This window comes from Epinephelus moara, chromosome 2 (assembly GCF_006386435.1).
Source record: "Epinephelus moara isolate mb chromosome 2, YSFRI_EMoa_1.0, whole genome shotgun sequence".
In the NCBI taxonomy this organism is placed as follows: Eukaryota; Metazoa; Chordata; class Actinopteri; order Perciformes; family Serranidae; genus Epinephelus; species Epinephelus moara.
The window spans coordinates 24,380,801-24,404,006 of record NC_065507.1 but is presented as its reverse complement, the minus strand read 5'-3'; the positions used below and the strand labels follow the sequence as shown (position 1 = coordinate 24,404,006).

General features: G+C 40.2%; 3 protein-coding genes across 4 annotated transcripts; all 3 read left to right on the top strand.

Annotated features, from left to right (window-relative positions):
• The first annotated feature begins 874 nt into the window (after positions 1-874).
• On the top strand, positions 875-4,828 carry LOC126405174 (extracellular calcium-sensing receptor-like). The gene is made up of 6 exons (XM_050068766.1): positions 875-1,095; positions 1,184-1,472; positions 1,759-2,565; positions 2,654-2,881; positions 3,215-3,338; positions 3,918-4,828. Exons 1-6 carry the CDS (start codon positions 875-877, stop codon positions 4,826-4,828), a joined length of 2,580 nt encoding a protein of 859 aa, XP_049924723.1.
• A 2,160-nt stretch (positions 4,829-6,988) lies between these two features.
• Positions 6,989-10,243, top strand: LOC126404547 (extracellular calcium-sensing receptor-like). 2 transcript variants are annotated; one of them, XM_050067839.1, is made up of 6 exons: positions 6,989-7,196; positions 7,327-7,612; positions 7,764-8,588; positions 8,683-8,913; positions 9,071-9,194; positions 9,327-10,243. In XM_050067839.1, the coding sequence occupies exons 1-6, from the start codon at positions 6,991-6,993 to the stop codon at positions 10,238-10,240; spliced, it is 2,586 nt and encodes an 861-aa protein (XP_049923796.1). In that variant the 5' UTR covers positions 6,989-6,990; the 3' UTR covers positions 10,241-10,243. The 2 variants fall into 2 exon arrangements, with proteins under 2 accessions (XP_049923796.1, XP_049923788.1); XM_050067831.1 differs by having other exon boundaries at positions 9,071-10,243.
• Positions 10,244-11,804: 1,561 nt separating this feature from the next.
• Positions 11,805-16,123, top strand: LOC126404493 (extracellular calcium-sensing receptor-like). The gene is made up of 6 exons (XM_050067755.1): positions 11,805-11,998; positions 12,196-12,493; positions 12,660-13,451; positions 13,625-13,852; positions 13,953-14,076; positions 15,210-16,123. Exons 1-6 carry the CDS (start codon positions 11,967-11,969, stop codon positions 16,121-16,123), a joined length of 2,388 nt encoding a protein of 795 aa, XP_049923712.1. The 5' UTR covers positions 11,805-11,966.
• The last annotated feature ends 7,083 nt before the right edge of the window (positions 16,124-23,206 follow it).

Here is a 23,206-nt window from a genome sequence, read left to right as displayed (position 1 = left end):
TAAAACTGAGCTTCTATAAGGCAATGAATATTGCGGAGGGCGTGGCTCATCACATAAAGGTGTATAACATCTCAAGGGTTTCACCGATCACCACACAACTTTGTAGCCATATGACCACACATAATCTGAGGGGACCCCTCCATTATTGACCCGATCAAACAAAATGGGGGCGCTAGAGAGCTAATTTCGTATCTATTTTTTTTTCTAATTTTTGGTATGACTAAGTCATGGTATGGTATGCTGTTCATAATCACGGAAACTGTCAGTCAGTCATTCTGTCTGTCCCACATTTTTCTACTCACTGATGTGGTCAGTTTATGTGAAACTGCACATAGGCATTGAGGATTGGCATAGGTAGAAGGTGATAAAGCTACCAATGGGTATGGACTAGTTAGGCTATATAAATGAAATTGAACAATTATTTTATAGTGTTTCTCAGGATCTTTTCCTGATTACTGAGATTGATTTCCAGCTTTCCCTTTTCTATTTTCCCCTTTTCCTTAACGTAGATTTGATTTAATTGCTGCAAATGAAAATAACTCCAGCTTCTATCAAAACTTTGTGTAATCCTCAGTTTGCAACTAAAGTATGTTTAAATGCTGTTTATTTCCCCTTATTGCATCTACATAAAATTTTATTCACAACTACAGTAATAATGACATGATGGACTTGAAAACAGAATATATCATCTCAAATGTAGAGCAAAGTGATATGACATCATCATTCATTGATTCAATAAGAGGACCTCAAGCATCATCATCTGCTGAGGTATAAAGCCCTGCCTGTGAACGAAGATACACGTTTTGATCGGCGATAGAAGGACTCATCACAGAGTACAGGTTTGTGTGTACATGTGTGTGCCTGTTTGTACCAGATGTCTGACTGTGTCTATATAATGTTACCATTTGTGCTTTTTGTGGGAGTCTCTGGAGCAGAGAAAGACACTGTGCTCTGCGAGATGCTGGGGAGCCCAGAGTTTCCTCTGTTATCTAAAGAAGGACATATCATTATTGGTGGAGCTTTCTCTATCCATAGCCAAATATCAAATCCTCCGCTCTCCTTCACAGATACTCCAGAACCTCTCATATGTTCCAGGTACTTTCTCATTTGTTGGTTTCATAATGACAGAAAAGCAATATGAAATCGGAAAACTGTCAGTGAAAACTGTTCTTATTCCTTTCAGGATCAATTTCAGAGAATTTCGATTTGCTCAAACAATGATTTTTGCCATCCAGGAGATCAACAATAGCAGCTCTCTGTTGCCTAATATTTCAGTTGGTTATAAGATATTTGATAGCTGTGGTTCAACACTGCCTTCAACACGTGCAGTGATGGGTCTCATGAACGGGCAGGAAAGGACTTTGGGAAAATCCTGTTCAAGACAGTCATCTGTTCATGCCATCATTGGAGCCTCTGAGTCCTCCTCAACCATTGTGATGCTACAAATATCAGGGATTTTCCAAATACCAGTGGTAAATATTTGTGAGCATATTTTGACTAATTTCCTTTATACAAAATATAATAATCTGGATCTGTACAATGGTCAACGCACTGTAAAGTGACCATGAACAAACACTGAATCTGCTAATATTATGGCTATGCTAAGATGATGTTTAGGGTTTTCTTGGTTTGGACAGATTCAGCAGATTGAGTCAAAGTCAGATGTTGAGCCAAACAACATTTTGGCTGTTTTGTACCCTAATACTCAAATGTTATACATGTTCTTTGTTTCCCTCATTTTGTTTCCTTTTTTATTAGATCAGCCACTTTGCTACTTGTGCTTGTCTGAGTAACATAAAGGAGTACCCCTACTTTTTCAGAACCATCCCTAGTGACCACTATCAGAGCAGAGCACTGGCAAAACTGGTTAAGCATTTTGGCTGGACATGGGTTGGGGCAGTCAGAAGTGACAATGATTATGGTAACAATGGCATGGCAACATTTATTGCAGCTGCAAGCCAGGAGGGGGTCTGTATTGAGTATTCAGAGGCCATCTCAAGAACTGACCCTAGTGAGCATGTTGCCAGGGTGGTAAGAGTGATCCAAAGTGGCAGTGCAAGGGTTCTAGTTGGCTTCCTTGCCCAGGGCGAGATGGACATCCTGCTTGAGGAAGCTCTGAAGCAGAACTTGACCGGGCTGCAGTGGGTGGGCAGTGAGTCCTGGATTACAGCAGGTCATTTGGCCACTAAGAGGTACTCGGGAATCCTGACAGGGTCTCTGGGCTTCACCATTAGAAAAACAAAGATCACAGGCCTTCAAGAGTTTCTTTGGCGGGTTAACCCAAGTCAAGACCCCCATAATGATCTGCTGAGAGAGTTCTGGGAAGCTACATTTGGGTGCAGTTTTCAATCCAGTCTGCCTGGTCAGACGCAGTGTTCTGGCTCTGAGAGACTACAGGACATCGACAATCCTTTCACAGATGTGTCAGAGCTAAGGATATCTAACAATGTGTATAAGGCTGTGTATGCTGTGGCACATAGCATGCATAGCATGTTAAAATGTGGGCAAAGTGGTGGAGTGTGGAATCAGTCTTGTATCTGGAAAGATGATTTAGAGCCAAAACAGGTAAAAGGTTGCCTTCATGAATTATGTAAACAATTTGAATAATAAGTCCCTTTTATTTAACTTATTCACCACTGTTTTCTGTTGGTAGGTTGTGAAACACCTCCAAGATGTGAATTTCACCCTTCAGTCAGGAGAAAGGGTGTATTTTGATGAAAATGGAGACCCTGCGGCGGCTTATGAGCTGGTGAACTGGCAGAGAAATCGAGCAGGAGATACTGTGTTTGTGACTGTAGGGAGCTACGATGCCTCACTACCAACAGGAAAGGAGTTTACCATGGACAGAATAAACATATCATGGGCTGCCGAATCCCAAAAGGTATCAAATGTGTTAAGTTTGAAATATTCATTGTTGAGGTTGACTTATAAAGTAAAAACTGTTCCCTCAGCCATTTCCATCATTACAATGAGATCCATTCGGCATTGTTCAGGAAGTCATATAAAAGGTTTAAAAATTCAAATTTACATAATACATAATATACAGTATGTAGTCTATATTTTGCAGAACATGCTGAGTGCGAGGAGTTTTACTTCTGCAGATTGATGTGTATTTAAGAGACCCATAAAAGCTTCCAATGATGATTAAATAAACCAAATTGAATAAGTATTTGGATTACAGGAGCAATAAACTATGAGTTGTGTGTTGCTACAGAGGCCACAGTCTATCTGCAGTGAGCGTTGTCTGCCAGGTTTCCGTCAGGCTGTGATTAAAGGCAAACCCATCTGCTGTTTCTCATGCATCGCCTGTGCTGCTGGAGAGATCAGCAACTTCAGCAGTGAGTAAGCTTCTACATGTACTGTATTATGTAATATTTCAACAAAATCAATGAATTAATCAATGCTTTCCAGTATTTCAACACTTTCCCCGTCAGAGTATTATTTTGAGTTGCCGGCCACCTCCAGCATTTTTGATCACATTCACCCATCTTTCAAGACCCACAGAATAATTTGTTCCATGAATATGTAAACAGTAGCTATATACATGAAACTAAAGAAGAGACCCTCTTTTTTTAAACACAAAAAACATTTTATTCTATCTTATTCCATTCCTTTTTTATCAACACTTTAATTTGTGCATTTTCATAAAAAAAACTGCCGTGTTTTTGGAGACGGCAGTGCTGTTCTATTTCATAAGATGTGTAACAGCACCCCCTATCTTATAACAGTGAAAACACGGATTGACGGAATATCTCGTCAGTGGCGGGGAAGCATTGGGTCATAAATGATGGAAAATCTCATCAGTGGCGGGGAAAGAGTTAAATAAAGCCAGTTATTTTACATAATATGTGCACTGTTCCCATAACTTTCAGCTTACAGCATAAAACTAATTTCAGTGTTTCATGTTTTCCCTTCAGATTCTGCCGAGTGTTCACGTTGTCCACTGGAATACTGGTCGAATGAAGATCACAGCCAGTGTGTACCAAAGGTGATCGAGTTCCTATCTTATGGAGAAACCATGGGTGCCCTCCTCACTGCATTCTCAGTGTTTGGAGCAAGTTTAACACTGGTGGTGACAGGTGTCTTTTTTCGGTTTCGTCACACACCTCTTGTCAAAGCCAGCAACTCTGAGCTGAGCTTCCTGCTGCTCTTCTCCTTGACTCTGTGTTTCCTGTGTTCTCTGACCTTCATCTGCCGGCCCTCTGAGTGGTCCTGCATGCTGCGACATACAGCATTTGGCATCACATTTGCTCTGTGCATTTCTTGTATCTTAGCTAAAACCATAGCAGTGGTGATGGCCTTTAAGGCTAAAAGGCCAGCAAACACAGTTCCTCAGTGTTCTGTTCCGCTTCAGAGAACAAGTGTTTTCAGCTGTACCTTTCTGCAGGTGTTAGTTTGTGTGCTGTGGTTAACTCTTGCCCCGCCATTCCCTTACAAAAACACAGCTCATGCCACTGAAAGGATTATTCTGGAGTGTGATTTAGGTTCACCTGTAGGATTCTGGGCTGTGCTGGGGTATATAGGACTCCTAGCTGTGCTTTGCTTTGTCCTTGCTTTCCTGGCTCGAAAGCTGCCTGATAATTTCAACGAAGCTAAGTTCATCACCTTCAGCATGCTGATATTTTGTGCAGTCTGGCTCACTTTTATCCCAGCATATGTCAGCTCTCCTGGGAAGTTTACTGTGGCTGTGGAGATATTTGCTATTCTGGCCTCTAGCTTTGGGTTGCTCTTTTGTATATTTGCTCCAAAATGTTATATTTTACTGTTGAAACCAGAGCAAAATACAAAAAAGGACATGATGGGGAGAAGCCAGTCAAAGTCACTATAAATTAGTATGCAAAATAGTAACACTAAAATATCTGAACAGAGAACAGTCCAAGACAGTTTTTTCTGCCCCCTTTGACATTGAGCAATATGCAGAGTACTTGCTTGTTCATATGTAGTTATTTGCTAAATGGAATCAGTGCATCCAGTTATTGCCAAAGGGACTGGCCATAATTGCAAATATAATTTCAGTGAATGGCATTCCCTGAAGCTGCATTATGTATTGAATCTTCTCAGGTGTATTAAAGGTCCAGGGTGTAGGATTTAGGGGCATCCCTTGGATTATATAATATTCATTACTATATTTTAATTTGTTTATAATTGCCTTAAGAATTGTTGTTTTTTTTATTACCTTAGAAAGAGTCATTGATATTAACCTACAGAGCAGGTCCTTTTCCACTAAGTCTGCCATGTTATTCTACAGTAGCCCAGAGCAGACAAACCAGACACTGGCTCTAGATAAGGCCATTCATGTTTCCATGTCGGCCGTCATAGTTCTCCTACATGTTTGGCACACGAGAAGAGTTTTAGTTCTGCAACCTCACCATTTGATGTAAATGTAAATGTAAATGTTCTTTATTTATACAGCCCTTTACAACAACCCTTTCGGTGAACCAAAGTGCTTTACAATAGGTGCAAAAGAAGCAATAAATAAAACAATTAAAAATAAATAGAGGCAATAACAACAATAAAAACAATAAAAGCAATGAAAATAATAAAAGCAATAGGAGCAATAAAATACAATAAAATAAAGTAAAACAGAGTAAAAGTAAAAGAGTCACCACACTACTGGGTATTAAAAGCCATCCTAAATAAATATGTCTTCAGTCTAGATTTGAAAAGGCCCAGGTCAGAAATGAGACGCATTTCAACAGGGAGCTTATTCCAAAGCCTGGGAGCAGCAATGGAAAAGGCTTGATCACCCCAGTGTTTGTATTTTGACCTGGGCACTTCCAGCAAAAGTTGGTTTGACGATCTTAGCGCTCTACCAGGTTCCCGAACAGTTAAAAGCTCAGTTAAGTACACTGGGGCGAGACCATGAAGAGCTTTAAAAACAAACATCAAAATTTTAAAATCAATCCTGTACTGGACGGGAAGCCAGTGAAGGGATTTAAGAACAGGAGTGATGTGCTCTCGTCTGTTAGTGCTGGTTAAAAGACGGGCCGCAGCATTTTGCACCAGCTGGAGGCGACCAAGAGAAGCCTGGGAGACACCAACATAGAGAGCATTACAGTAATCCAGTCTAGAGCTTATAAGAGCATGGATGGCCATTTCAAGGTTGCGGTGACTTAAAAACATTTTAACTTTGGCCAGGAGACGAAGCTGGAAAAAACTAGTTCGGACAACACTGTTTATTTGTTTGTCGAATTTAAGGTCTGAGTCAAGAAACACTCCCAGATTTCTGACATTTTGACTGAGTGTTGGAAACAAGGTTCCAAAGCCAGCCGTCCCTGTGTCCCCAAACATGATGCACTCTGTTTTACCATCATTAAGGTGAAGAAAATTCTGGGCCAACCACTGCTTGTCTGATGCCACTAATTCCTACACACTGGACCTTTATATCAAATCCCTTGAAATTACAAGTTAAGATAATACATTGCATTATATTTACAGTACACCACATTTAAAGGGAAACACACATGCATGCAAAAATCAACATCTGTCCATTTAATATATTGTTTGACTTTGGATATTTTCAGCAGAATGATTTCTCTGTGACAAATTTGAAGCGCAAAATAACATTAAGCTCTTTAGGTTTTAGCTTCTTTGGAGGAGTGGGATAGTTTTGCCTACTTTAGGTGGGAATATACGTTGGCCCAGTGTCAAAAGATGCCTTTTTTCATTATTTAGCTTTAAATTAAAGCAGAATATTCAATCCATAACAACAGCTCAGATATACCGAAGAACAAAGATTTGGGACATTATTATTGGATGGAATTGGTTAAGCTAAAAACAAAGATGACATACAAAAGTAGTAGGCCCTCTTATAGGCCAATCCATCTGTCAGTCACATCACAAGTGCTGTCATTGGTGGACAGACACACAATATTCACATAGGTTTTACCCAGGCCCCTGTGGCTTTGTGATAGTTAGAAGAAAAACCCTATAAAATGCTCAGAGTTTTTACCTTTGGGCCTCGGGTGGTAAATATCGAGGTGAGCAACTATGCTGCTGATAGCAGATCTGCTACTTCTTTCCCTTCTGGCTGTCAGAGAAGGGAAGCCTGAGTGTCAAACTTATGGGACAAAAGAACTGTCCCAGTTTTCTAAGGAGGGAGACATCAACATTGGAGGCATTTTCTCCTTCCATCAGAACCCAGTCAGTGTCAATCCAGCTCTCCAGGTCAACCCAGGAACGATCCAGTGTGAAGGGTAAGAGAGGGATGGGAAAAAATGTCACTGTAAATCGTATTACCGTGTGTGTTTATTTGTGTTTTACGTGTACATTTTTGTGCGTTTCACATGTTTTACTTTTCACATTTGGTCACTCTCCTTTTTTCAGACTGGATCCAGGAGAGCTTCAGTATGCATACACTATGATTTTTGCCATAGGGGAGATCAACAACAGCTCAGAGCTGCTGCCAGGAGTTACACTGGGTTACAGGATCTTTGACTCCTGCCCGAGTATCCCTTTGTCCATCAGGGCATCGCTAAACCTGATGAATAGGTATGAGAGTGGGGAAGACAGCTGTAACAAACTCTCTAATGTGCATGCTGTCATAGGGGAAACCACATCCACCTCTACAATAGGTATTGCACGCACCATGGGACCCTTTCATATACCTGTGGTGAGTGTTGGGAGCATGTGCACTCCCTGCAGGCATTAACTGCCCAGCGAATTCGTACTGTTGAAAATGAAGTAATGTGTGAAAATGTTTTATTTCTTTGTGATTCATTGAAGACACCTAAAAATGAGCTGTTACTCTGTTTTACCTTCAGATCAGTCATTCAGCCACTTGTGCATGTCTTAGCAACAGAAGAGACTATCCCTCTTTCTTCAGAACCATACCTAATGACATTTACCAGAGCAAAGCCCTTGCAAAGCTTGTGAAACACTTTGGCTGGACCTGGGTAGGGGCTATAAGAACCAATAGTGACTATGGGAATGGTGGTATGGCCACTTTCCTGGAAGCAGCAGAAGGAGAAGGTGTATGTGTTGAGTACTCCGTGGCTATTTACAGAACTGATCCAAGGAAGTGGTTCTTAGAGGTGGTGGACATTATAAAGAAATCCACCTCTAAGGTAATAGTGGCATTTGCTGATGGCACTGACCTTGACATACTCATTAAGGAGCTTCATGCTCAGAATGTTACAGGCCTGCAGTGGGTGGGCAGTGAGGGCTGGATCACGTATCGCTATATCGCCTCTCAAGTAAACTACGCTGTGGTCCAGGGGGCAGTGGGCTTCGCAGCACTAAATGCTCATATCCCTGGACTGCAAGAGTTCCTGGCTAACAGCAGGCCCTCCACCACACTGGGAAACCAGGGACTGGTGGAGTTGTGGGAGATGGTGTTCGGCTGCACCCTGACTCCCCAAGCAGAGACTGAAGCTCAGGGTTCAGTCGCAGCCTGCACTGGGAAAGAGTCACTGTGGGACACAAACACACGCTTCACAGATGTTTCAGATGCCAGTTTGCTGAATAATGTTTACAAGGCAACATATGCTGTCGCTCATGCATTACACATGTTGTTTACTTGTGAAGATGGACAGGGGCCTTTTCAGAACAATACTTGTGCTGATAGAGAAAAGGTCCAACCATGGCAGGTACACATGAAAACAAAATGCAGGGCCTAAATCAAAATTACTGTGAATGTTAATAAGTGCATAGTTAAATAACAACATCATTGTGATCTTGCAGGTGCTGCATTACTTAACAAAGGTCAATTTCACTACCAAGATTGGTGAAAATGTGTTCTTTGATGAGTTGGGAGACCCTGTGGCACGTTATGCTCTCGTAAACTGGCAGATGGATGAGACAGGTTACATAGTCTTTGAGACCATTGGTTACTACGATGCCTCTCAGCCTGAGGGTCAGCAGTTTGAGATGAAACCAGGTGTGGGAGCCATCTGGGCAGGCGAGAATCTCAAAGTAAGTAAATGTAATGAGCTCTTTGTTTGTTTTTTTAACGCAACATTCTTCCTTTTTATTGTGAGTAATAAACAGTTAGTAAGTAAGTCATTACCATATTAACATGATTATGAGTCTGGAAGTTATCCTGAATTTTAATGTTGTCTCTGTGATGCAGGTGCCAAGGTCTGTATGCAGTGAGAGCTGTCTGCCAGGGACCCGCCGGGCCTTTGTCAAGGGCAAACCTATCTGCTGTTTTGATTGCATCACCTGTGCTGACGGGGAGTTCAGCAACAGTACAAGTGAGACAGCAGGGTTCCTAGCCTTTACTCTAGCACTCATCGTGTTTCTGTTGGGCAAAATCACTGCCAGCACTTTACTGGTCTATCTGAAGATGTGTGTGCTCTACAGCCTAAACATATTTATGCTTCCAGATGCTGTGAAATGTGACAAATGCCTTCCCGAGTACAAGTCCAACAAAGAGAGGAATAACTGTGATCTGAAAGCGATTGAGTTCCTCACCTTCAGGGAATTGATGGGTATACTGTTGGTCACCTTCTCTGTCTTTGGTGCCTGCCTCGCGACAACTATAGCCCTGATATTTTTCCACTACAGGCAGACTCCTATTGTCAGGGCCAACAACTCTGAGCTGAGCTTCCTGCTGCTCTTCTCCTTGACTCTGTGTTTCCTGTGTTCTCTGACCTTCATCGGTCGGCCCTCTGAATGGTCCTGCATGCTGCGACACACAGCATTCGGCATCACCTTTGTTCTCTGTATCTCATGTGTTCTGGGGAAAACTATAGTGGTGTTAATGGCCTTCAGGGCAACACTTCCTGGTAGTAATGTGATGAAATGGTTTGGGCCTGCACAGCAGAGGCTCAGTGTTCTGGCTTTCACTCTCATACAGGTTGTAATTTGCATACTCTGGCTGACCATCAACCCTCCCTTTCCCTTCAAAAATATGAACCACTATAAAGAAAAGATTATTCTTGAGTGTGCTCTGGGATCACCTGTTGGGTTCTGGGCAGTATTGGGATACATAGGACTCTTAGCTGTGTTATGTTTTGTGCTCGCTTTTTTGGCCAGAAAGCTCCCTGATAATTTCAATGAAGCTAAATTCATCACCTTCAGCATGCTGATATTCTGTGCAGTATGGATCACCTTTATTCCAGCATATGCCAGCTCTCCTGGGAAGTTCACAGTGGCTGTGGAGATATTTGCTATTCTGGCTTCAAGCTATGGAATGCTGTTTTGTATTTTTTTGCCCAAATGCTATATCGTTTTATTAAAGCCTGAGAACAATACAAAGAAACATTTGATGGGTAAAGTGACCCCAAGAACCCTTTGAGTTATTTGTTAAATCAGAGCAGTAGATTTATTTATTTATATTTTTTTTATTTATTTGTTTATTTATTTTCTGCCCTTAATCAGTTCATACATGATTTTATAGATTCATTTAATATACTTACTTTCAGGTCTCACTGTAAATTCATAGATAGAAAAACTGATTTTCTAGTTCATATGAAAAATCACAAATACCCTTATGATGTCTGTATATTAACAATTCAGATGACTTGATAAAGTTTGTTAGCTCAAGTCCGTGTGCTCCAGTATACTTTGGACCTAATCTCTGAAGTTTATCCTATTACAAAACCTTTAATATGTCAGGTTTTTTTTCAAGTGTGTGTTTTAATTTCTTATCACTGTATATATGTGTTGCCAAAATCAAGAATGAACCTCAATATTCAATATTTGAAAAAAATATGAAGATATCACAAATAACAATTGTCATCATTCAAACAATATGTATCAACAAAACAGAAATAAAATTAAAATATTGCATGAAATATTTACTCTCCTTTGTGTTGTTTTTCACAGGGGGGTTGGGGATCCTCTGGGTGTCAAACATTTAATTTTCTGCATTCTGGTGAATTTTTATTATGTACCGTTTTTTGCATCAATTTTTGGTATAAATGTAATGTTATCAGCACAAAAGTCCTCTGCTACTGTCATGGTTTTCATTGGAGGGGACAAATGCACATGTTCTAAATATGAAGGGGGACTTGTCCACTGCAGCACCCACCCCCCACCCTCGGAAAAAATGTAGGCCTATGCACAGGGCTAGCTGGGGTAATGTCAGTAATAGTATGAACTACGCTTGTACACACAGTATTGCAAATAATAAATAAACTAATTTAAACCTCTCCACTGTGAATATTCTCACCCAGGGACTGGCTGTTTGCCTTTTATCATTATACATTATGTGTTTAACTGCTCTACCTTACTTCTGAACATCTTGAAACGGCCTGTGCAATGATAAATAATGAATGATGTGGATTGTGGCTGGGTTTTGGGTTGAAAGTCATGTAAATGACAGAGCACAAGAGATCCAACTGAATACTTCTCTGTCTACAGAAACCAGATTAAAGCACATAATGACATGTACTGTCCATTTTCTTTAGCCTGACTACAAATACCTACAGGCTGATTAGAAGGCCCACTCAATATTGAATACAGTAGTGAGAAGATTCTCCAAGGAGAAAATAAAAAGTCTAAACTTACCTCCATAATGTTAAAATGTAATTGTTGAAAAGACTTTTTTACAGCATAACTGAATATTAATATTGGATAACATGTACAATTATGTTTTTATTAAATATATATTTGCATAGTATTTGAAATACACAAAGGCTGAAAACAAAACTTTTTTTTTTTTTTTTAGCTGTTTGGGCACCTCCTTCCTCTCGCCCCGTCTTGTTTAATTGTTCCATTATTATCTTTTATGCTGCTCCAAAATGTATAAATACCAGTACAAGCTTTTCATTTGCATTCAACTGCATGTGTCAACCAGTGGTTTGGCTCTTTGAGACAGTATGACATCTACACAGAGGTGGCCAGAGCAGGGATGGGCACTCTTACAGCTATTGCTGGTGGCATCTTTCTCTCAGGGTGAGGAACCAGTATGCAGGCGAAGAGGGGATCCTGAGAACCCCCATCTGTCTAAGGACGGAGACATTATCTTAGGGGGAATCTTCTCTTTCCACAGCAGCTGGAAAGAAAGAAAGGACACCTACATGCAGAAACCACTGCCACTGCAATGCATCAGGTGAATTATGAAATCTAGATTTCAAATATCTCACAAGAAGTGGATACAGATACAAAATGGGTTATCAAACTGAGCATTCGATCAAGAAATATATCCTCTTGAGTGTGTTCATGCCATCAAATGCTTCATTTTACTATGCTGTTGTTTTTGTTTAAAGAACAAATTCATTGTGATTCCAATTAACTGTCTGCATCAAGTTTCAATTCCAGAGGTTTCCAGTATGCCCAGGCTATGCTCTTTGCCATAGAGGAGATTAATAACAGTACAGACCTGCTGCCCGGCATCTCTCTGGGCTATAAGATCTATGATGTCTGTGGCTCCATTGCCAGAGGTGTGAGGGTTACACTGGCTTTGGCTAATGGTAATGAGGAATTATCTGCATCCTCCCAGGAACCATGTACCAAGCCAGCCCAAGTGCAGGCCATTATGGGAGAGACCTCTTCCTCTCCTTGCATGGCTATAGCCACTGTAATCGGACCCTTTAGTATCCCACTGGTAGGTAACATTTGTAAAGATATGATTTTATTTATTAAAATTAATTTTTGTTCCTCCAGTTGGTCATCACAATTCTTTTGTTTGATTTTAAAAACTGTAGTGTGCTGTATAAATGCTTCATATTTAACATCTTTATCTTGGGCTATCACTTCTTTTTTTCTTCTAGATCAGCCACTTTGCTACTTGTGCTTGTCTCAGTGATAAAACCAAGTACCCATCCTTCCTCAGGACAATACCCAGTGACTACTACCAGAGCAGGGCCCTGGCACAGTTGGTCAAGCACTTTGGTTGGACTTGGGTTGGAGCTATTAGAACAAATGATGATTATGGGAACAATGGCATGGCCACATTTACAGAAACAGCCCAGCAGCTGGGCATCTGTCTGGAGTACTCTGTGTCTTTCTTTAGAACAGATCCACCAGACAAAATACAAAAGATAATTGACATTATCAAAGCTTCCACTTCCAAGGTGATTGTCACTTTCCTCTCCCACATGGATATTGATATGCTAATACATGAGATGTCTCAACACAACTTGACTGGGTACCAGTGGGTAGGGACTGAGGCCTGGATCTCTGATTCCCAAACTGCAGCCATGGATAAGCATCACATTCTGGATGGTGCCATAGGCCTGTCCATCCCCAAAGCACATGTCAGTGGCATGAGAGAGTTTATATTGGATGTGAAGCCTCTCAATACATCTGGTAATGAAATGTTTACAGAGCTGTGGGAGACATTATTCAGCTGTAAGTTCAAGCACTCAAAGTTGTCCACAGAGAATCAGAGAGAATGTACTGGACATGAGGATCTGACTGGAGTGCAGAACAGCTTCACTGATATGTCGCTCATGCCGATCTTTATCAATGTCTATAAAGGAGTGTATGCTGTGGCCCACGCACTTCACAGTATGCTCAGCTGCAATAAAACATGTAACAAGATGCAGCTAGATCCATATACGGTGAGTTGAGCACAGTAGACTTAAAATATAGTTATTACATAAAGTCACATAAACATGGAAAATGTTTTAAATGTTAAAAAAACAATTGTTGCAGTCTGTTTGTCATGGTGTTGAGCCAATAGGCCTAAAAACTGTGTCAGATAATGATCTACATCAATGGCTATTCTTCTTAGATTTTACAACACATAAAAAGGATTAATTTCAAAACAAAGGAAGGAGATGAGGTTTACTTTAATGAGAATGGAGACCCAGCAGCAAAGTATGAAATTATAAACTGGCAGCCAACAGAAAATGGTATTGTGGACTTTGTCACAGTTGGTCTTTATGATGCATCTTTACCTGCAGACAAACAGCTGAATCTGCAAAATAAGTCTTTAATTTGGGCGCAGAACTCACAACAGGTGAGCTACCATGTGAACACAGTTAATGTTAATAAAAGAGACTTGCAAAGACAACATCTGTTCAAAGTGAATGCCTGTTCATTGTTGTTTTTCCTTTCAGGTGCCTGTGTCAGTTTGCAGTGAGAAGTGTCCTCCAGGAACTCGCAAGGTTCTCCAGAAAGGAAAGCCTGTCTGCTGCTATGACTGTTTAACATGTGCAGAGGGAGAGATAAGCAACATTACAGGTGTTGTAAAATTTAGTGCACGACTTAACAAAAGTTTAAAAGTTAGCATGTCAGTTTTAAGACACTGCTTTGTAATGTGATTTCAAAAGCATTGATGAAGTTCCTGAAGTGTCCATTAATTAATTATACAGCCTTTTAAATCATTATTGTTATTCATTCAAGAATCAATTTATTTTACACAAATATCATAAACATATACTGATACATAAGTCATCAGTAAAGTCATAAAAAAGGTGGTGAAAGGGTCAGATCACTCAACTTACAAAAAGGCCTACAGTATTTCCTCACCTCATCCTACTAAGCATGCAGACAATTTCTACATCTATCTCTTGGAAACTGATATAAATTCACTGAGAGTGAATGAGACCGTGTTTGTGCTATAGTACATCAGCATTGCAGTTTGAAAAACACAAAAATGCTGTATGTTGTACTCATAAGATTCAAATAAAATGATGACGCCATGGAGCTGATGACTATCCATTTGTTATCTGTAATCACGTTGTGTCTGTCTTGTATGCATAAAAAAGATATAACATGGAGACCAAAACATCAAATGTACTGAGTAAGGGCCGTATTAGACTTGCCACTTGATCGAGCGTACGCGTACACAATGCGCTGTGTCTGTGTATGTACTTGCTGCAGCACTGCACAGCCAAAACACACAACACTGGCGGTCTCCACTTGGGGCAGACAACAGAAACATAACCAGGAAATCGGGAAGTGCACGTCGGCCAAAAATTCGGCTGCCGGGTGTTGTAAACAAACATGGATGCCCTTGATATGCTTGATGAGGAAGAAGAATTATGTCACTATGTAACAGCATGGAAACATCATAGGGATGCAGGTAGTTCCGCACCAGGTCTGTCAGCCTCTCTTCAAAAGTTTCCGCCATTGCTCTGACAGCGACTCCGTCTAGTCTGATCTCACGGTCACAGTGTTCATTCGCACGAGCGCCTCTAGCAATCATGTCAATATTGCATCTCAAGCACGCGTCACGGTACATCGCGTTGAGATGTGCTGCCGATGCATCAAACAAACGCAGATCACGCATGGCAGCCATGATGCAGTCACGTTGTTTGCAGCAAGTATATTACGGCCCTATGTCCGACACCTGCTTTTATATCATGTTTCAGATTCTATCACCTGTCTGAGATGCCACCCTGAATTCTGGTCAAATGAGAGAAGAGATGCCTGTGTAAAGAAGGAGAAAGAGTTTCTATCATATGAAGAGGTTATGGGAGCACTGCTCACTGCAGCGTCCTTGCTGGGAACATGCATCACTGCTGTTGTGGCATTCATTTTCTTCAAATACAGGAAAAGTCCTATTGTTAGGGCCAACAACTCTGAGCTGAGCTTCCTGCTGCTCTTCTCCTTGACTCTGTGTTTCCTGTGTTCTCTGACCTTCATCGGCCGGCCCTCTGAGTGGTCCTGCATGCTGCGACACACAGCATTTGGCATCACCTTTGTCCTCTGTATCTCTTGTGTTCTGGGGAAAACTATAGTGGTGTTAATGGCCTTCAGGGCAACACTTCCTGGTAGTAATGTAATGAAATGGTTTGGGCCTGCACAGCAGAGGCTCAGTGTCCTGGGTTTCACTCTTATACAAGTTATCATATGTATCCTCTGGTTAACAATTTCACCTCCTTTTCCATTTAATAACTTTAAAGACTTCAAAGACAAAATTATTTTAGAGTGTGCTCTGGGTTCAGCTGTAGGCTTCTGGGCTGTTCTTGGGTACATCGGACTTCTGGCCATGTTCTGTTTTATTCTTGCGTTTCTGGCTCGGAAACTCCCTGATAATTTCAATGAAGCCAAATTTATCACTTTTAGCATGCTGATATTCTGTGCAGTATGGATCACCTTTATTCCAGCATATGTCAGCTCCCCTGGGAAGTTCAGTGTTGCTGTGGAGATATTTGCTATTCTGGCCTCCAGTTTTGGACTGCTCATTTGTATTTTTGCTCCAAAATGTTATGTTATCTTACTGAAACCAGAGAAGAATACAAAAAAGAACATGATGGGGAAGGGGGCACCAAAATCATTCTGAAACCCTAAGACATTATGGTGACAAAGGTTTTTTCGTGCCATCATTATTTTTTACATAATAATTTGTTAACCAGATTATTATTATTGAGGACTTGCAATACACTACCATACTTTTACTGTGGGGTGGTGAAGAGATGTCTGATACATCACAGGTACTCCACTTCCCGCTATCGAGTCAGTTGCGCACAAACACTGATGAATCCAAACAAACCCTATAATTTGGAAGTTTTTATATGTAATAGGCTACAAAAATATTAATTAATTTGGTGTAAGTGCCCCCTCCCCCCCTTCAATTTTTGAATAAGAAAACATTTTTTGCATTTGTACAATGTATGTATGATTATGTATCAACAAAGTGGAAATAAATTTAAAATATTGCATGAAATTTGCACTCGTTGTGTGTTGTTTTTCACAGCCAGGAGAAAAACAACTGTGATGTTAAACTAGTAACTCCATACTAGTTTAACATTACAGTATAAATCCATTCATACTACATACTATAGCTACATACTACAGCTATATAACACAGTATTGTTTTGTGGTCCACAATGGAGGCTTAATATCAGGCTAAAATCAGATAATTACACTGATTCGGTGTATGAGGAAATCATAAATTCTTAATTTAACATAAACATCTAAAACACTTAAGGTCTGTCACGTTAATTTATGGAGAACTTTATAAAGTATCTGAGATAAAGATTATAAACTTAAGCCAAGTGAGACTCATTCAGAGAATCTTAGTGAGTTACAAAAGTTTCTATATTTTATTTGCTTGTGCACACAAGTCTTGTCATGCAGGTGAGTTGCCTACATGTTTCATCATTTTTTGGGGAGTTCTGCATTTGGATAGAGGAATTAAAGTTACACTTTTGACAACTGATCAAAATAAACAAATCAACACACCTGTTTTGGCAAGGCATTGAACCGTGTGACATTTAATTTGATGTTATTGTTATTTCACAGCCAAAGGGATGTTTAATAGTCAGCTGATGTGCCCCTCAGGCCCTCTTTAATTAAGAAAGAAATTGTTGTTTGTATGTTTGTAGAGATGCCTGTTAGTTTATGAAACACTTTGCACGTCTCCAGAGGCCATGTCTACCGGGGGCTGATTTAGTGGGAACACATGTGGTGAAAAGCAGATGCCTCAGGTCAGACTATGACTTACACCTCAGACTCTTCCCACTCACAAGTGCTCTAACAAACTAATAAACTCCCTCTAGGGTTCACAGTGTCTCCAGCCTACCTCAACACATGTCCTCTCAGGTTATACAGGAAACTCAAGACTGTTGCATCATGATCCCCTTAAGATCTCTGCTGGAGAACTTGAGGTCTTAAGACTGTACCCTGGAGTCTGGCATCTGATATGTTTATTGACCATGACCTTGCCAAGTTTATTTGCCTTTGTTTTTCAAAAGTAGGAAGGGGAATTCACCCTCCCTGTGATGAACTGAATGGTTGACAGAAAACATCTAGTTGATGTTCAGTTACATAAATTCCTAAAATAGACCATACAGTTTAGTTTTGTCTATAACTTCACAATGAATAACAAATGAAAAATGTATGTCATAAAACAGTTCACCTTGTTTAGTAATTTAAGCCAAGAATCAAAATATGTGACTATTACTTCCGCTTCCACTCTGAAAGAAAGGACATGTTGTTGCATTTTGAGGTACAAAAAGTGTGCAAACAAGGATTGCTAGTACTTATGACTACTTAAAATCAAAAATATCCATGTATTATGGGGGTTGGCTCACATCAAGAAAATCAAAACAAGAACATGAAGAGAACAAAAGGAACCAACCCTGTGGCCTTTGCCTATTCCACATGTTCCTATTTTCAATCTTTGTTTTTCATGCGGTTACCCAAACATTGCATCCCTGAATATCTGCTCATCATCATCATTGTTAAAAAACCATGCAGGATTTCCTCCCATTCAGCCATAAGTATATCAGTAAGGTTAGGCACTGACGTTGGGTGATATGTGCTGGCCTACAGTCTGTGCTCCAGTTCAACCCAAAGTCGTTTCATGAGGTTGAGGTCAGTGCTTTGTTTTCGAAAGTCAGGTTTATCCATACGAACCTCCCATTTTCATGGACCTGGATTTGTGCAGGACAATATTGTCATGTTCAAGGAGGGAAGGGCCTTCATCAAACTGTTGCCACAAAGTTGGAAGTACATTATTGTCTAAAACAATGTTTCCTAACCAGGGGTACAAGTACTTTGTCATGGGACACTACTGTCGTTTCTGGGGGGTACATGGAAAGATATTTAGATTACAGTAAATGCACCCACAGGATGAGTTAAAGTAGAAAATCAACATGTGCTGGGATATTTAAAAAGTGTGTTTTAGCATAGGAACACAATAGCCATGAACCTTGCAGTTACAACAGGCTGATGACGCAAGGCAACACCTGAATCAGTGTAAAGTCATTCCTTGCCACAACACTGGCAATCCATGCAAGGTATCATAAATAGTTGAAAATACCAGCTTTTGCCACCATTAATAGTATGACTATAAGCTTGACCAAAAATTATTTTAAAAAGTACGAAATCTAATGGTTAAACTTGTGGACTCACTTGTCCCCACATTCTGGTAAATAGTATACACACATAATCACACAATGGCCTTTGCCTTGTGAGGCACCCTTATAGCATGGACAATGTTGCCATCTTGTGGCAATATTGTGTACTTGCTGAAAAGCAGCAATCATGATAAAAAATGATGGTGATGCTGTTGATGATGGTGTTGGTTATTATTACTAAGGCAATAAAAACATTAGAAATGTGATATGATATAAAATATAAAAGATAAAAGGGTAGGACACTAGTGATCTCTTGGAAACCAGTAAGGAGCCATGCTGCTCAGTGGTGATGTTAGATTCAAGGACACATTGCTCTCTTTGAACAAATCTTAAACAGGAACAAATTAATTTGATGTGCACGCCACAGTCAGTTCAAAACCTTGCTTCTGTATGGTGCATGTGCAGTTTTGCACAAGAGCTAGGTTAACTTCTGAGAGCTGAAATATTAAAAAGCACACAGCTTCTTTGATTGCCAAAGACCAGCAGAACTATTAGGACTTGGGTAAGGTCATCTTTTGTAATGAGTGTTTTCACTGTGCCCAACACTATGCAGTTGAAATTCCAACACTCAACCAGCCAATTAGCAACTTCATCACTCGCTCAGGGACAGACTCTTATGTTTGTAGGGCTGCTCCCGCTTTGCTGTGCCCCAAGCCAGAAATAATGCAGAGGGTTTCATGTTCCTGGTGCTGACACTTGGTGGATTTAACAACCCCCCAGCTGACCAGTTGTAGATCAATTATTCATGCCTTTTACCTTGAATTCATGAAAAAAAACACATTTTTTTCTTGCATTTCTCCACCACAAATGGCAAAGATATTGATTCATTTACTGATTTGGGTCCACATTGTACAACAGCAAAAGTATATCGAAACATCCATTTACAAACTCTTACACAGTATAACCCAAGTCCTATTGATTCAGTCACACGGTCAGCACCTCCCTAGTCTCTACATACAGACTCTACATTCGGTGAATGTAGAGTCTGTAGGCAAACCCCGGAGATCTTGCCGCCGGAAGAAGAGCGGAAGAGCCCTGGTTTCCGGTTGTAGGCTGTTTGTAGTCCGCGTATAGACCAATATTGACCAATCACGTTTGAGCCGGCTGCAGTTGTTGCCAGGATAAACGGTCCGTGCGGTGAACTAATGAGGCGGAACATAATTGGCGTCACTGCAAACTCTGAGTCCAACGCAATGGTACAACATATTTACTTATATATAAACGAAAGTCAGAAACGGAAATTCGCCTCCTCCGCCCAAATCAAACTGGAATGCCAAAAAATCGGGGGTTTGCCCCCAGAGGCTGTATCGCCATCTGCCGGAAGTCAGACGCCGAATACAGCCGATGGGTTCCGAGAATGGCACCTCCCAAACACATACTTTTTTACTAAAACCTTACTATTTTAAAATGAACTAAAGTGAAACTTATCTATGCTCTCTTTAAACCTAATCTCCAACACTAACGTTCTTAGTGAAAATACATGTTTGGAAGTACTGAGCATACAAGTGGTTAAGTGAGACTTGGATTATATTGCACAAGTTGTGTGAAAGTTTGTTAATGGATGTTTTGATATAGTTTCCATTTAAACAAATTGTCACATTTACCCATTCCCACATACATTCATACATGGGTTGCTGAGAATACCATACGAGGTGTCACCTGCTATTCAGTTTTTAACCATTCAACACACTCACACACCATTGGCACAGCCATCGGTTGCAGTTTGGGGTTCAGTATCTTGCCCAAGTATACTTCGGCATGTGGACTGGAGAAGCCAGGGATCACCTCACCGACCCTCTGACTGGTGGACAACGCGCTCTACCTCCTGAGCCACAGTTGCCCCACAAACACAGCATGACATATTGATTTACAAATGGACATTTTGTGGGTGAGGTATTCCTTTAACTCTGCAACCACAGGCCAACCTCCAGCCTGTCCCTAGCCCCATAACCCTTACCTAGTGCCCCAACCCACTGACAGGCAAACCCAACTGTGGGCTGCCTGCAGAAAACCCTCAAAAGGGCCTCAAAGGGCAAAACTGCTGTAGGCACCTGATGACCAAGTGTTACAATAGGATAATTATGTATGTTATACAGCTGAATTAAATAAGATCCAAACTGTGGCTGGAGGAACATCCATACCCTGCTTGGTCAACTGATGTACTGTAAACACCATTAAAAGTGAATATTATCTAGTGGACATTATAGTTAGACCTCAGTAAACAAGTTTTTTTAATTCTATGAGGGATGGTTGGAAAGCAGAACAAAATAAATTAAAACTTTAATAAAGAATGAAGATTACTTCCCCCAAAATATAATGTTATTCAAATTCAAATTGCAATTTGAATGAACTATTTCCTGTATATGGGCTTGTGCTTTCTTTTTTATTATAACTATGTAATATTATGACAATTATGACACATAGTACACATTTGTCATAGCATTTTTTTCCAGTTACATTTATTTGGCTTACAATTAAAATAATTGTTTAAGAGCTACATGATAAGTTTACTTTTGAGGAAACTCTGGGGAAAACCATTGGTGTTTTCAACAAGCATCATGTCATTAAGCATGTTGTTGTGTTAGAGTCAGGTTTTGACATGCCAGATTTGTCTCATTTAAAGATCCTAAAGATTTTATTCTCTTCAGTGTTAAACCAGCTGATAGTGAATAATGATTCAGCTGTAGTCTTGTTAATTAATGTAAGCAGCTTGTTTTGAAAGAGTTGAGATCACCATCCATTAAAACTCAAAATTAATTAATTTCCAACATAACACCTGGTGAGTTTCATAGCCTCGGGCCCAGATGTCATCAGTCTTGTCGGAAACACTTGCTTGTCTTTGCTTGCCCAGCTGGCCCCTTGCTCCCTGTATTGCCCCCTGGGAAAAAGGTAAATTGGCAGGTTCAGGATGATGCAATGATGTCACGTCCCTTACAGAATATACACAATAACAACCTTAAGTGTTTTCCAAGTGTGTTTTACGCTTCAGTGCATGCTGTTATGGATGTACAAGTTCATAAACAAGTCCCCCCCCCCATCCCTCCAAGGAATACACCAAACACAATGTCACTCACTCACACACACACACACACACACACACACACACTCATGCTTCCTTTCCGTCTGGTGCACATCCCAAACATTAAATCAGGTCTTTTTTTGTGGCTACTTCAATTTGAAAAAATAAAAATAAAATAAAAGTAGGCTTAGATTATGACCATCAGTTATGTTCTGGCAAATATTCATTTTCTAAAAGATATTTAAGAACATATCTGCTCCTTTGAGTGATTGTGAGACTACTTCCCAGATAAGACATGGAAGTTCACTTTTGCCATCAGGTTTTATGTATGAACTGATATTAGTCTAGACTATCACAAGGGCACATTTATTCTTGTTTCTCCTCAATTTCTCTAAATTCTCTTTTATTTCTCTGCCCAAAACAAAATCAATAATAGCCTTAGACTGCAATTACTCAATAAAGATTAAAGGCTGCAGAGGCAAATGTTTTGACAGTGACAAGATCTCAATTAAGCATTTTGTAAAAGTTGTAATTTCAAAGATAGAACATCGGTGACATTCCTACACCTGCACAGGAAATGGTCACAACACTTTCATTTCAGAAACTAAACCAACATTTCTTGATGGGGATGCTTCATAATGTGGCCTGTTTTGGCCTGACACACTTTAGGGAACCAAACAGGTACTTGAGCTTTGAATGGTGCATCTGTATTATGTGAGGATATGTAGGCCGTCCTTTACTACGTTTGTACCGTCAACTACTGTGTATGACGTGCTTAATTGTTTAACAGTTTTCATCAGGATACAAAAGCCCACATTGTAAAACTCACACAATGTTGAAAGAATGATGTAAGTTGTTTAAACACGCTGTTTAAAAAAACATATTGTATTTTAAAACATGCTCATAGAAAATCCAGGTTTAGACTTAGAATGGTGACATTAGTCCCTCAAGAAACCGTTGCTAATGTGTTTTGGGGACCTTCTTTCTTCCACAGAGCACACATAGCATGAATGAATGAATGCATAGTTGTATTACTGAACAAAACAAAAGCACAACTCTTAAGTGGCCAAGCAAGTTTTATAAAACAAGCAGATTCTGATTTGTTTTGTTTTTTTCTCCTAGATTAGTAGATACTAGTCCATACCCATTGGTAGCTATGTCACCTTCTACCTATGCCAATCCTCAATGCCTGTGTGCAGTTTCACATAGATTGACCACGTCAGAGAAAAACGTGGGACAGACAGAATGACTGACTGACAGAATGACACACTGACAGTTTCCGTGATTATGTACAGCATACCATACCATGACTTAGTCATACCAAAAATTAGAAAAAGAAAAAAAAACATTTGGCCACAGGGGGAGCCACAGTGATCGGTCGCATTTTAGTCATTTTTAAGCATTTTTCTGTTGTTATAGCGCCACCCAGTTGCCAATTAGAGTTAAATTTCTCCAGTCACCTTGAGGCGTCCTGTTCTACATA